Below are 11,532 nucleotides of genomic sequence, written 5' to 3' on the forward strand. Positions count from 1 at the left end.
TCGCTGGTTGGTTTGATATTTATAACAAACATAAACTACAGCTGCATCTCAATCTGTCAGTGGCAGGGCATCTGTGAGCATGGCTTGCATCCACATCACACACTCATCAAAGCAGAGTGCATATTGGCCAGAGCCATACACTTCATCATTCTGACACTGCCAATGAGCCGCTACATTAACCACAGACTGTTCATTTACATTTGGAACACTCTTAGTATAGCCACAGTGTATATGGCCTGTGCGGGTTGTTTTAGTGGGTGAACATGCAATATAGATGAATACGCTGTCCTAAAAGCCATTTGTCATTTTAATAATGTCTCATCATTGACGTGTATACAGAACATTTTTTAGAAGCCTGTGGATATTGAAATCTTTCAGTTGTTAGATACATTTTTTTACCTGTGGTACAATCTTGATCTGAGGATCATGTTATCATGAATCAATAAGCTAGAAAAAGTTAAAACCACATAAGTTTTACACATAACATATTATACAAAAAATTTAAGTGCCACAGTAAATGCAATAGAATGTAGACATGGCTTACTGTACTATAGATTCAAATATTTTGTTATATTTGCATGATTTAAATTCATTCATTAAAGCTGTAAAAAAAAAAAAAAAAAAAAAAAGTCATGGTGTTCTAAAGTATCTCATAATACAAAACTAAATTAAAATTTTCACCTGATAACTCAAAGATAAAAGCAGTAAACAGAACAAGAGCGATTTTATGACTTAAGTAATTAACCTTGACGAAATGAAGATATATATTTGAAAAGAAAACTGTACATATTAAATATACACGACATGTTTTAAACGTGGGAGAGAAAAGGCTAATAGACCATTCGGGTTTAGGGGACTTTTATTATATACATGTATACGCTATCACTTCCGCTTTTGGAAGTTGAACTTTCAACCCGGCAGCGATTTTTCCTTCCTTTCCTGTTTCGGCCTCGATCAGAATCACACATAGGTAAGGCATTATAGTTTTAATCCAGTCAAATCCTTCCTTATAAAAAGTGTTAAATGTAAAAGTGAACTTCGATGAAGTTCCATAACACCTCACGCACCAGTAAAACGCAATATTACTCCCATAAATAGTGATAAATGCGGTATTTTAGTTGGATACTCGGTGTTGCTCCAGCGGGGTTCTGCTCCATATTGGTCTCGCTAGCGCAGCTGCATGATCCGCTGTAACGTTATTTACCCATACTCCGATGAGATAACGCTGTGCCACGATACAGTTTGAGTAAAAAACGTGGTCTGTTTCTTGTTCAAATCCTGATTTAAAAAATATCCTCAAACGTTTTCTGAATTAACTTGAGCTAACGACTATGTAAATTTACAAGCTCCCAATTGGCGTTTAAAAGAATATTGTCGAGGAGAACCTTGGACTTTTGTTTTGCTTAGTTGCTTCCAATTCACCTTGAATTATGTAGTTTGTAACACTGACTAGTTCAGGCGTACTCCAGCATGTTTGTAAGATGATGCTAATGCTAAGAAAAGCATTTTAATTTAAAGCAGTGTGACTGTAGTTACTAGGTTTTCATATGAAGTCAACCCAGCTGTTGAATGTTTTTCAGCAATGGCACCTCGTAAGGGTAAGGAAAAGAAGGAAGAGCAGGTCATCAGCCTGGGACCTCAGGTTGCCGAAGGCGAGAATGTGTTTGGAGTCTGTCACATCTTTGCATCTTTCAACGACACCTTTGTCCATGTCACTGATCTCTCCGGCAAGTAAGTACTGCAAGAACGTGGAGGAAAAATCTGTGCACATGAAATGCACAAATACCAGCAAAATTATTTTAAAAAAATCTCAGCAAACTACCAGATCCTGTAGTTACAATTTTGCCTTAATCATTCGTCATCCTGCTTTTTTTGTGTGTTGCTCTACAACAGTACCCTGCAGAGTTTAGTTCCAACCCCGCTTCAACACACCTTATGCAGTTTTCAACTTGATTCTTTGGGTCAGGTGTTTAATTAGGGTTGCATCTAAACTCTGTAGGGCTCCTGCCCTCCAGGAATTGAGTTTGACACCCTTGCTCTCTAAATGTTTGTAGTTTGATTGTTTGATTTTTTTTTTTTCATTTTCACCACACATTTCTTTAAATTGTTTTCCTCAAGTTAACGTGTTCTGAATCCTTCAAGCTCCAAAATATGGCATAATGAAATGCAAACTTGTGAGTTACTGTGGAGTGCAGCTTTGTCCATCTTCTTTCATTGGCCTTTGGAAGTTTTAGCATTGCGATTTTTTTTTTTTTAAGGAGTTAGTATCTAAAAACAAAACCATCAAGCTATGGGGTGAATCTCAACTTGACACTGGTTTGGATTAAAAAAAATAATCAAATGAAAAGACGGGTATAAAAATGTTTACTTGTGAACTGTAAATGGCTCATGTCCCTTTAAGTAGTGCAGATGATGCAGTGAAATAATGCATAAATATATAAATAGAAATAAGATAAAAATGTGTACAAATGTACACACATATATATATATATATATATATATATATATATATATATATATATATATATATATATATATATATATATATAATATAAAAATAAACTATGCTTGTTCTTCATAGGTGTGAAGTCGGAATCATGGTTAATGTAGTTTATTTAAATGTTAAACCATTTGGATCTCTTGGAGAATTTTCTGGACCCACTGTTGCACTACATTCACACATTCATTAATTCCTATCCCTTCTCTGTAGTTACCTAGTTAAATGTGGCTTAGATGCACCATACCAAGTTTTACATCCATGACTTTAGCATATGAGACTCCGAACTTCCATCATTATATAATTTCCATCATTTAATTTTAGAAAAAAAGAATTGCCCGTCTGTCAACAACTAAACTCTGAGGAAGGGCTGCTACATGGCATTCAAGTTGCGCTGACAGTTTTATTTCTTAGAGTGATTTAAATTGCGAATAGTGCCCATAATTTTGCACTTCAATTTCATGGAGGAAAAAAAAATTAAGGCAAGAAATTTTTTTCATGTGGTGATTGTCGATTTACATTTGGATTGCGATCTGAATGAGTTTTCCTTTCTCTTGATCTTCAGAGAAACAATCTGCCGTGTTACTGGTGGGATGAAGGTGAAGGCCGACAGAGACGAGTCCTCTCCTTACGCTGCTATGTTGGCAGCCCAGGATGTGGCTCAGAGGTGCAAGGAGCTAGGCATCACCGCTCTGCACATCAAGCTGAGGGCCACTGGTGGAAACAGGTGAGCCCCAAATGAGCTCAAATGTTCATGACACTGGTTATGAGTTTAAGAACAAGTGATCTTGCATCATAATTCACTCATGATTTTTTTTTTTTTTTCCCTTTTAAGAACCAAGACCCCTGGACCAGGGGCACAGTCTGCTCTCAGGGCTCTGGCTCGTTCCGGCATGAAGATTGGCCGTATTGGTATGTTAGCTCCAGCACTGCCATCAAAACATGCCTGTTCAGTGCAATCTTTTGTATGAGGAAGTCTCATTCACTTTGTTTTTCTTCTACAGAGGACGTCACCCCCATTCCATCGGACAGTACCCGCAGAAAGGGAGGTCGCCGTGGACGTCGTCTGTAAACTATTGGACTTTTTCAGAATAAAATGTCAAATAATATTTTTGCCTCGTGTCTTCATTGAGAATCTAACCAAAGGCTTAGATTCTTAACTGTTAACCTGCCTTTACGCTGATTACGTCTAACCGGTTTGATGTATCCAAGTTTATTTTAAAACCAAATGAATGCTAGGGAAATACCAAGGTCACATCCTCATTCAGATATTGCCAGAACAATTAATTTCCTCATTGAAGAGCTAAATTCTAGCTGCTTATTGACAAGTTGTGTACAAGTTTAACACAAACTGTATTTTACACATTATCAAAGGATTTTATGGGTTTATAAACTAGAATTTCATAAGCTGCTGTTCACTTTGAGCATTTTGTTTCATAGTAAGAATTGAAAGTGAGGGTATTGCAAAAAATTGTTTGCTAACATGAAGACGAGTATCTTCTGTTAACCACGAAAGAATGCATTTTTGTTAACGGAAGAGGTTTGGAGAAACCTGAGAATATTTTTTTTTTGGGTGAAACATTCCTTTAATGTGTATTTTTAGCATTAAGGAAAGAATCTTGATGCGTTCTTTATTTACTGAGGAGAAAAATTAATTTCAAAAACAAGTATTTTTGCCAGGTTACCACGTTAACAGGCCGCTCGAGCTTGTTATATTTGTTAACAAAAGTTAAGCACTGTCATTGTTTATCACTTAAGCTTGTTACAAAACGTCATGTTTAAAAGCATTTTAGATTTGTGAAAGGAAAGACTTCTAAATCCTTTGCACACTGATGAGATACACTCATCAGGCAACGATACGTTCCAGTTCACTTTTGTCTGACAACTGATGACGCAGTTCGTCCCAACCAATGAAATAATAATCTCGCCCTGCTCCAGACGCTTTCATCCGAGTGTTACGGCCGGATTCTCAGTTCTCATATCTTCATATTAGAGTGCTGTTGTAAAAGCTCCCTGAGCAAATTGACAAACTTTTGAGAAGTTTTTCTGACTATTGATCAGACATGCCTACCGACGGAAACGAGGCACCACTTATCAGAGCTCAAAGTGAGCAAACTTCAGTCAGCATGGGAACTCAGGGAAGGTGAGAGAAAAAGAGTTTGTTTTTTTTTTTATGTTTATTTTTATTAAGATAAATCATATTTTGCCACACTAATATAATGTTAAATACAAATAATCAGATTGTGAGTATAAAACGCTGGTTTGAGTGATTTCTTCACTAATCAGGCAGAAACGAAATTGTGAAAATCATGTGTTATAATATATTCTGATATATGTTTTGTGCAAACTGCGTATTTGCGTGCAGAAACGAAATTAATATGTGACTTTTATTGTCATCACTGTACGTTTTACACACACACACACACACACAGATATAGATATATGTGTGTGTGTGTGTGTGTGTGTGTGTGTGTGTGTGTGTGTGTGTAAACTGCGTATTTGCTTTCATTTTAAAGGATCACACATCTCACTACCTATCTCATTAACAATTAGGTACAGATTCAAATACCCTATACTCTATTCGATTTTCTAGCTCGGAATATTTTACAATTATTTTTTATGTAAATCAAAATGTTCAGCTAATCTATTCTGCCCATTTCAAGACACGCAGTTCTGAAAAGATAACTTATAAATAATGTGTACGTTTTTTTTTTTTTTTTTTTCTCATTTATTTATTTATTTATGTCACCACCATTTCACTCATTTGAATACGTTGGTCTGTGTTTCTTAACAGATCTAATAAGGCCTTTAAGGTGGCGGGAGTGACTCTGCTGGTTGGTATACTGATCGCAGGCCAGGCCTTCACCGCCTATATGGCATACAGCCAGAAGCAGCAGCTCAGCACCCTGGAAAGACGCAGTGACCGCTTGCAGGAGATCAGCCGCAAGTCTGGTCAGAGAATATTTCATCTTTCTACCATTTAAATCACTCTTAACCTATCACCACAGATGTCCTCTAATGAAAGCATTGCAAAAAAGACTTTCTTCCCCTTTTTTTTGCAGTAATGCGTGCCCCCATGCAAATGCATCTCCCCATGAACTCCCTCGCTCTGAAATTTGAGGATGAGCCTAAGGAGAAGGAGGTAAAACTCATTTCCTCTCCTCTCGAATGTGCTTTAATGTAGGCTGGCAGCCACTTGATGTCAGGATTGAGTCAGAAAACTGAATGGTTTTGCTTCAGAAATGATGAATAGCAAAACAGGAGACATAAAAGAAAATATAAATTAGATACAAAATACATAGCTTTTTTATCTCATTCATGCATTTATTTGTCACTATGCTCTATTTTTCAGGATTCCGCTTCTTCAAATCCCAAACCGGGTATCAAGATCTTACTGTTTTGAATAAATAGTTTCTCAGTAGTTATTTCTCTTTTGCTCACACGTGTATTTTCCGTCTCTCAGAGCTCACCCAGTGCCAGAAGGAGGCTGCTGGAGAGGTCAAAAGTCTCCTGCCGTCTTTCCGCCCCGCGTGTGACAAGAACGGAGACTATCTGGCTCAGCAGTGCTGGGATAAGTCTGACCTGTGCTGGTGTGTGGACAAGAACGGCGCTGAGATACCTGATTCCCTGACCAGTGGCCCTGCAAACTGTCAGGGCTTCAATTCCGGTATGAACTAAACATTTGTCTTTAAAAAGCCAGTGGAAGCTGAATTATTCTTTGGCGTAAATGATCGACTCAAAATAATTATATTAAAATAAAGAGCGGCAAATGTGCAACGTATTCAAAATGAAATAACATGCAACTTTCCTTTTATATGTATCACATAACTTAACAACAAAAACGTAGATGCAGATGTTTTGTTGTTTTTAAAACATCAACTTCACGGGCATTCTTATGGTACATTGACTTTAAATAAAGCAAAGGGCTGCTGTTTCTTTCCCACACTTCTATATATTATGTTAGAGTACGGTTGGCATGCACCTATATTATGAGTTACCGCCATCTTTATGAATGCAGTCACGTGACTCGCATATTGTTTTTATTTAGCGCTTTCATGTTTTAAATGTAGTCAGAGGTGTTATGTGATATGAATCAATCTCCACTGTGTCTTATTTTAGCCGATGCAGTGATGGAAGTGCCTATTTTGGGAAACGATGGCCATTGAAGAGGAACGGTGAAGAGCAGTTCAAATATAAATACCATTTTCTGGAATCTTTAACTTTAACAGTTCTACTTTAACACTTATGGCTTGGTTTCGAGCTTTATTCAGCCGATTTAAGATATTTTGCTTTCACAGCAATGGAAATCTAAAATAAAGGTAATTGTTTTGTATCGTACTGGTAATTATTAGACTATAGCAGGAATAGCAGTGTTGACCTTTTTTTCGAAAAACTTGTACTATTGCTTACTATTACTTTTTTTGTAAACTAACCTTTTTGTTGTGTGTAAAATGGATCAAGAGAGATAAGTAATATATAGAAGGAGCACTGAAATTGGATGATGGACTGCTAATAAAGATGGACAATAAAATGAATTACCAACTACTTGCGTGTACTGTGTCTGACTTCAACAAATCCCTGTAACTTTAAAGCCAAGATGCCTGCGGAAAGCCTAAATTATTTTGTACTCTTTCTTTCATTGTAGAACACCACCTGCTGGTATAACTTTCCAAAAGATAACTTCTCTTATCTACAAGGCTGAAGAGGCATACACAATTTAGGATTTTAGTGAAAAACCTCACTATCTATTTCCGTATGTATATTATTTATATCATTCTGTAGCGTCTCACATCTTTGGTGTTTCCTTCCGTATTCACAAGAGCGGTCACGTACGTCATGAGACCTACACAGTCAAGATAGCCTTCAGAACACACCCAGCTTGCATTGTGAGAGCAAACTAACCTTCACAAACATGCATAGCAGCTTGTTTTCTGTAAGATAAATAAAAAACGTCAGTTGTGGAAACTGAAGAATACTTTCTGCTGATCTACGATGACTATATTAGAAAATTCCATCTGCCTACTTCCCAAAAGTTCAACACTAATTTAATTTTACGGCTCTACCAAAAGTAAAGCATATAATCCTTTTATAAGTATTTACTTACTTAAACATTGACAGATTGACTTTTATTTTACATCATTTTATTAATTGCTCAGTAAGCAATGATTCAGCAATTCTGTGTCATGTACGTTTTGTCCTACTTAAAATATGTTGGACTGTTTATCATGGTCTGAAATTACAAATTTTCCCAAATAAAAAAAAATAAACAGGACCCAATTTAAGGTTTTATTCATTAAAATACAACATTTGCAAACATTCTTGAAAAAACACATGCAATGAATGTAAAAGAATATATCCAAAAATATATATATATATATCACACATGATGGCAATGATCTTAGAAGATATGCCAAAGATAAAGCAAAGGAAATAATTACCATTATTCAGAACTATTTTTAAGAACAGTTTCATAGAACAAGTATGCATTATGATAAGGATCACACTTAAAACCACACCACTGAATCCAATACTCCATCTGAAAACCCAACTGCGTGAAAATCAGTTTTCATCCTTAAACCGGACTACTTCCTGCTTTCTATTTCACTTCACTATTAACTAAAAGTAGAAGTGTTCGAGTGTGGTAAAGTGCAAAATGTCTTTATTCAACAACTACATAAAAGGCGTCATCTATTCAAGTCCAGCAATCTCTGACATTTGGCAGGTGTAGGAATTGTTCAATGCCAGACATCGTTTATAGAGTGTGTTGTTCATGACTGTTCACCTGTTTAGTGCAAACCACTATTTAAAAAAACAGCATTGAAAAAAAAAAAATAAAAATTATGTAACAGACAGAACATAACATTTTGCACGTATTAACAAAGCCTTGGCCATTTGTACCATTTTAAGGAATTTAGGTGTATATAGTTTTTGTTATAAAATACCTGTTTTAACAGTACAGACCTAACCAATTTAAATAGAAAATCTTAAATAGAAAAATTGCTAACCTTAATTATTTTGGACACCAAAGTATGATCTAAATGCATCCAGTTGTTTTATGTGGTCTGACGAGTGGCACCTCAGTTGAGGTAAATGTTTAGGTAAATTTACATGAGGCACCATTTCTGGGAAGGTATATATTCACTTCTATCTCTTCTTAAATGAGCTGAAGTAGTTTTTTATGGTCTGCTCAACGTTAGGCATTTGATAGCTCTGAGCAGCATAGATGCCTGTGCAGGTTCCTACAAGAACTCCCAGGACTGCGGAGGAACGGAGCTTTGCCACCACATACCCAGCCAAAAAGCCTTTGAGGAAGGGAGAGCTGAGCACACTTCCACCCTAAATTGAGGAAGAGGGGGAAAAAAAACTGTGAGAGAGAAACTTCGAAAGAACTCCATGAAGTAAAATGATCAGATGGACCCTTTTCACATGTTCACGTTACACACGGGTGTGGAACAGAAGATGTTAAATACTGAATGTTCGAGACTTTTTCAATGAAGTGAAAAAGTACAGCTGCTGTATACACTTCACTTCTGAAAGCGAAAATCTAAACCTATTTACTTTCTCTATAGAGCAGATCTCATAACTCCGAGCTACAAGGGCGGATATCAATTACATACGTTTGTGTTAAAACCATCTGCCCAGATTATGTCTCTTTTTTTTTTTTTTTTTAAAGCTGCAGTCTGTAACTTTTAGTGTTCTAGTGGTTAATAAACAGAACTGCATGCATCTTAGGGAAGAACAATGTAGCTGGAGCTATTTCTCTTTGTTTATGTATATGACAAATCTTGCAGGTACTGGGACCTACCCGAACCAGTCTGAAACAGTCCAAACATAAACACTTATTATAATATATTCATATAGGTGTACCATAGTGATTTTAGATACACATTGTTTGTAGAATGGATTCATGATGCTCTCGCTTATTATATAAATTCTGAAAACAAAAAATCTATCATGTTTAACACTGAAATTCATGGTGAATAACTATATTAACCATAATTATACTATACTATACACAATTTTTTTTACTACTTATACCATTTATAATTAAACAATATCACCCAGAACTCTTCATAGAAAATCGCCAATCAGAAAATCAAAATGAGTGATTTGCACCAAAAGAACTCTTTAATGTCCCTCCACTCCTATGAAGCACTACAAACTACATCTTTAAATCAACAGTTTTAGTTATATTCATTTTTTTAATTTCTTGAGATTCTAGTTCTTTCCTCATGAACTACATCATGGCAATATCCATGCAGTCTATAAAAAAGGGTCAAAGAGAATTTTCATTTTTGTGTGAACTGTCCCCATTTAAATACATTTTTACACATTTGTCCTTTTGTCTGATTTTCAAATACTTTACAGTTAGTGGTGTTGTGATTCACCTCATAGACGGTTAGTTCATGGCTTTAATTAAGCTTTTTTTTTTTTAAATCCTATGGGAAAAATACTTCTTGAAACTAGACGGGCTTTTGTTGCACTCTCACAGCAACTCTATCTTTTAATGAATATATTTATATTTTATATTTATATTAAGTTACCACATAAATTCTTGCGGAAATGCGTCCATTTTCTGAGTTTGCCAAAAATCTAACGTCATACGTTACCTGTGGAATCCCAACTCCGACTTCGTCCTCCATCCGACGCTGAATGTTATCGAGCTGGTCTTTAAGCAGAGACAGGTCTTTCAGCTGCCGGAATGGATCCTGATCAAGAAACATAAATGCTAAGAAACTACAAACAAACAAACCGCATCATAGCTGTGGCTGATGGACCGCCAGCATAATGAGTCATCGCGGGTGTGCCAGCAGAAATGGCATTCTAATTCGGCGCCATTTAACTTATCAAACATGCTTCGGTAAAGCACTTTTAAAATACATTAGACGACACGATAAAGTACATGTATTTAACATGACAGACATATATTTGGCATATAAAATAAATGTAACGTTAACTGACTCTGGTGTCTGTTTAACTTGCAACATTGTGACATCTAAAACAGTACAAAACATTACATTTTGTTTTTGTTTCGGTGGTCTCACTGTCCAAATATGCAAAATAGCCAAACTGTATTTGAAAACGGTAAAAATGAACATAAAACGACTTATAAAAACGTCTAGGTAAGTGCAGTGACACACCAACCTTGTCCGCCATGTCTGCTTGTGTGGGATCAGAGATGCTGAGCTCGATTGAACAACCTGAAACGCATGCCTGCTCTAGATAGCGCTCTAAGTTTGATTACAATGGTCTGTTTCACGCTGGACGATTTCAATATAATATATAGTATAATATTTTTTTGTTTTATTTTTGTGTAAAATACGAACATCTCTATGTTTCGTCATAAAAGGGCACTAAAAGATCATGTTGGGTTTTGCCGGAGACGAACTTACAAAGTGTTTGGTCTTCATTAATGTCTGGCCGCTTATGAACTATATAGGAAAAGATGGTGAAATATGTACATTTTAGCATACTTCAAAAAAGTACTTGTTATGCAAATAGTATAGGTTATAGGGATTCAGGTTAATAAGGACACGTTTTCCAGTTATCTCAATGACAAAAGAGTGTCCCAGTTTACTTCCACTACTCAGGTGTGGAAACTAAATTATTTAGAATTTAATGAAAATATTTATGTTTATAATAAATTCATAGACATACATTTATATTAGTAAATTACAAACATTAACGCTAAACTAAAATGTAGCTTTGACTTAATTTCTGTTAAAATGTGCATATTTTTAATTGCACGAATTGTAATGATTAAGTTATAATGTAACATATTTAAAATATATTGCATTTAAACGTAACATCTAACAAAACACTAGTTACAATGGTATCGACTTTAATTGCATATGCTTTAGTATTTTGATCAAAACATAAAAATAAGCGTACATCTTTAAAACATGACAGAAGATTAGGCCTACTAATATTAAAATTTTAATACATGCTCTACATTACGAAAACCTTTCATTTGACATTATTTCAAAGTGCAGCTACACAACGCTGAACTCAGATTTGAAAGAAGCGTATTTCAA

At 35.6% G+C, this 11,532-nt stretch overlaps 3 protein-coding genes across 4 annotated transcripts; 2 read left to right on the forward strand and 1 right to left on the reverse strand.

Moving 5' to 3' along the window:
• Positions 1 to 863: 863 nt before the first annotated feature.
• rps14 (ribosomal protein S14) lies at positions 864 to 3,606 on the forward strand. Its single transcript, XM_043220806.1, has 5 exons — positions 864 to 970; positions 1,581 to 1,731; positions 3,063 to 3,224; positions 3,333 to 3,409; positions 3,502 to 3,606. Exons 1-5 carry the CDS (start codon positions 871 to 873, stop codon positions 3,567 to 3,569), a joined length of 558 nt encoding a protein of 185 aa, XP_043076741.1. The 5' UTR covers positions 864 to 870; the 3' UTR covers positions 3,570 to 3,606.
• Positions 3,607 to 4,450: 844 nt separating this feature from the next.
• On the forward strand, positions 4,451 to 7,042 carry cd74b (CD74 molecule, major histocompatibility complex, class II invariant chain b). Its single transcript, XM_043221639.1, has 6 exons — positions 4,451 to 4,640; positions 5,292 to 5,449; positions 5,560 to 5,639; positions 5,850 to 5,877; positions 5,961 to 6,164; positions 6,617 to 7,042. The coding sequence occupies exons 1-6, from the start codon at positions 4,561 to 4,563 to the stop codon at positions 6,661 to 6,663; spliced, it is 597 nt and encodes a 198-aa protein (XP_043077574.1). The 5' UTR covers positions 4,451 to 4,560; the 3' UTR covers positions 6,664 to 7,042.
• A 728-nt stretch (positions 7,043 to 7,770) lies between these two features.
• Positions 7,771 to 10,765, reverse strand: LOC122326615 (SLC35A4 upstream open reading frame protein). Of its 2 annotated transcripts, XM_043221642.1 has the most exons (3): positions 10,643 to 10,765; positions 10,108 to 10,206; positions 7,771 to 8,833 (listed from the first exon to the last, which is right to left on the reverse strand). In XM_043221642.1, exons 1-3 carry the CDS (start codon positions 10,652 to 10,654, stop codon positions 8,642 to 8,644), a joined length of 303 nt encoding a protein of 100 aa, XP_043077577.1. In that variant the 5' UTR covers positions 10,655 to 10,765; the 3' UTR covers positions 7,771 to 8,641. The 2 variants fall into 2 exon arrangements, with proteins under 2 accessions (XP_043077577.1, XP_043077576.1); XM_043221641.1 differs by lacking the exon at positions 10,643 to 10,765 and having other exon boundaries at positions 10,108 to 10,221.
• Between the last annotated feature and the right edge of the window lie 767 nt (positions 10,766 to 11,532).

This window comes from Puntigrus tetrazona, chromosome 21 (assembly GCF_018831695.1).
Source record: "Puntigrus tetrazona isolate hp1 chromosome 21, ASM1883169v1, whole genome shotgun sequence".
Taxonomy (NCBI): Eukaryota; Metazoa; Chordata; class Actinopteri; order Cypriniformes; family Cyprinidae; genus Puntigrus; species Puntigrus tetrazona.

What these genes read in the sequence shown, in the direction of transcription:
- rps14 (XM_043220806.1), top strand. Translation starts at nt 871, where the DNA reads ATGTATACGCTATCACTTCCGCTTTTGGAAGTTGAACTTTCAACCCGG. An exon ending in GTCACTGATCTCTCCGGCAA is followed by an intron (nt 1,732 to 3,062) that starts GTAAGTACTGCA and finishes CTTGATCTTCAG; the next exon opens with AGAAACAATCTGCCGTGTTA. An exon ending in AGGGCCACTGGTGGAAACAG is followed by an intron (nt 3,225 to 3,332) that starts GTGAGCCCCAAA and finishes TTCCCTTTTAAG; the next exon opens with AACCAAGACCCCTGGACCAG.
- cd74b (XM_043221639.1), top strand. Translation starts at nt 4,561, where the DNA reads ATGCCTACCGACGGAAACGAGGCACCACTTATCAGAGCTCAAAGTGAG. An exon ending in GGAGATCAGCCGCAAGTCTG is followed by an intron (nt 5,450 to 5,559) that starts GTCAGAGAATAT and finishes TTTTTTTTGCAG; the next exon opens with TAATGCGTGCCCCCATGCAA. An exon ending in TTCTTCAAATCCCAAACCGG is followed by an intron (nt 5,878 to 5,960) that starts GTATCAAGATCT and finishes TCCGTCTCTCAG; the next exon opens with AGCTCACCCAGTGCCAGAAG.
- LOC122326615 (XM_043221641.1), bottom strand. Translation starts at nt 10,221, where the DNA reads ATGTTTCTTGATCAGGATCCATTCCGGCAGCTGAAAGACCTGTCTCTG. An exon ending in TCGGAGTTGGGATTCCACAG is followed by an intron (nt 8,834 to 10,107) that starts GTAACGTATGAC and finishes TCCTCAATTTAG; the next exon opens with GGTGGAAGTGTGCTCAGCTC.